Source organism: Echinops telfairi, unplaced genomic scaffold (genome assembly GCF_000313985.2).
Source record: "Echinops telfairi isolate 266 unplaced genomic scaffold, ASM31398v2 ScPeMD7_7427;HRSCAF=8465, whole genome shotgun sequence".
NCBI classification, from domain to species: Eukaryota; Metazoa; Chordata; class Mammalia; order Afrosoricida; family Tenrecidae; genus Echinops; species Echinops telfairi.
Genome location: NW_022111327.1, coordinates 14,439,972 through 14,440,980, shown reverse-complemented (window position 1 = coordinate 14,440,980; position 1,009 = coordinate 14,439,972). Strand labels below are relative to the sequence as shown.

Genomic DNA, 1,009 nt, shown 5'->3' with positions numbered 1-1,009 from the left:
GGCCGTCAGCCCCGCCAGGAGCTGGACCCCGCACAGAGCGCAGCGCCGGTCGGCCGCCCGCCCGTACTCCAGGCAGAGTTTACAAAAGGTGTGGCCGCACGACAAGGACACGGGGTCTGACAGAAACCCCTGGCACTTCCGGCACTGGAAGCCGTCCCACACTTCGGTGGCCCCGGCCGGGCTGGCCTCCTCCGGCGCCATCGCGCAGCCCGGGGCCGGGGACGCCGCCTCGCTGGGGGGGACCTTGGCCGCTAGATCGCGCAGCAGCGGCTCCAGCTGCTCGGTCGCCAGCTGGTGCCGCTCGGAGAGCTGTCGGTACACCTCGAGGGCTTCCCGGAGGCGCCCTTCAGACACCAGCGCGTCCGCTCGCAAGAGCAGGACTTGACACTCCGGCGTCGAGGTCCCGAGTGGCGGCTCGGGCATCGGATGTGGAAGGCCGTCCCCGGGAGCCACTTCCGGGCGGGGGCCCGGGTTCTCGCGGGCTGCCACCCGCGCCACCGCCGCCGCCGCCGCCGCCGCCGCCACCGGCGGCTCTGCCAGCCCTAAGTTGGTGCTTCCCGGCTCAGCGGGCGAGCTCGGCATCGGGCCGCTCTCCCGCGACTCCATGCAGAAGCGGGGACAGGTGCGGGGAGGCGCGTCTAGGGACCCGGGAGTCGCTGCAGAGGGAGCGGCCAAAGGGAGTCGGGGCTGCTGCGGTCCCCGAGCCGCCGCGTGCTGGGCTCCGCCGCCGCGCCTCCCAGAGCTCCATGCGGGCCGCCCCGCGCCGCCTAATAACTGTCTTGTCTCAGCAAAGTGTTATATAAAACGGCACCACGTGACACGCCGCCACGCCGCTCATTGGCCGGCAGCGGGGAAATTGTTACAAAACCAGACAGTTTTGTAACCAGTGTGGCGCTAGCTGCTTTCGGCTTGGCTTTTCTTGGCTGCTTTTTGGGGTTGTTGGTGTTTACACTCCGTCCCCCGTCCCCCCCGCCAAACTGTCCCACCTCAGCGTGGTTCCTTCTTGGAA

General features: G+C 69.6%; 1 protein-coding gene across 1 annotated transcript in view; it reads right to left on the bottom strand.

Annotated features, from left to right (window-relative positions):
• The window catches only part of LONRF3 (LON peptidase N-terminal domain and ring finger 3), a 45,304-nt gene extending 44,698 nt beyond the window's left edge, over positions 1–606 (bottom strand). Inside the window, exon 1 of the mRNA XM_045298557.1 lies at positions 4–606. Coding sequence (XP_045154492.1) covers positions 4–606 — 603 coding nt within the window. The remainder of the gene's footprint in view (positions 1–3) is intronic.
• Between the last annotated feature and the right edge of the window lie 403 nt (positions 607–1,009).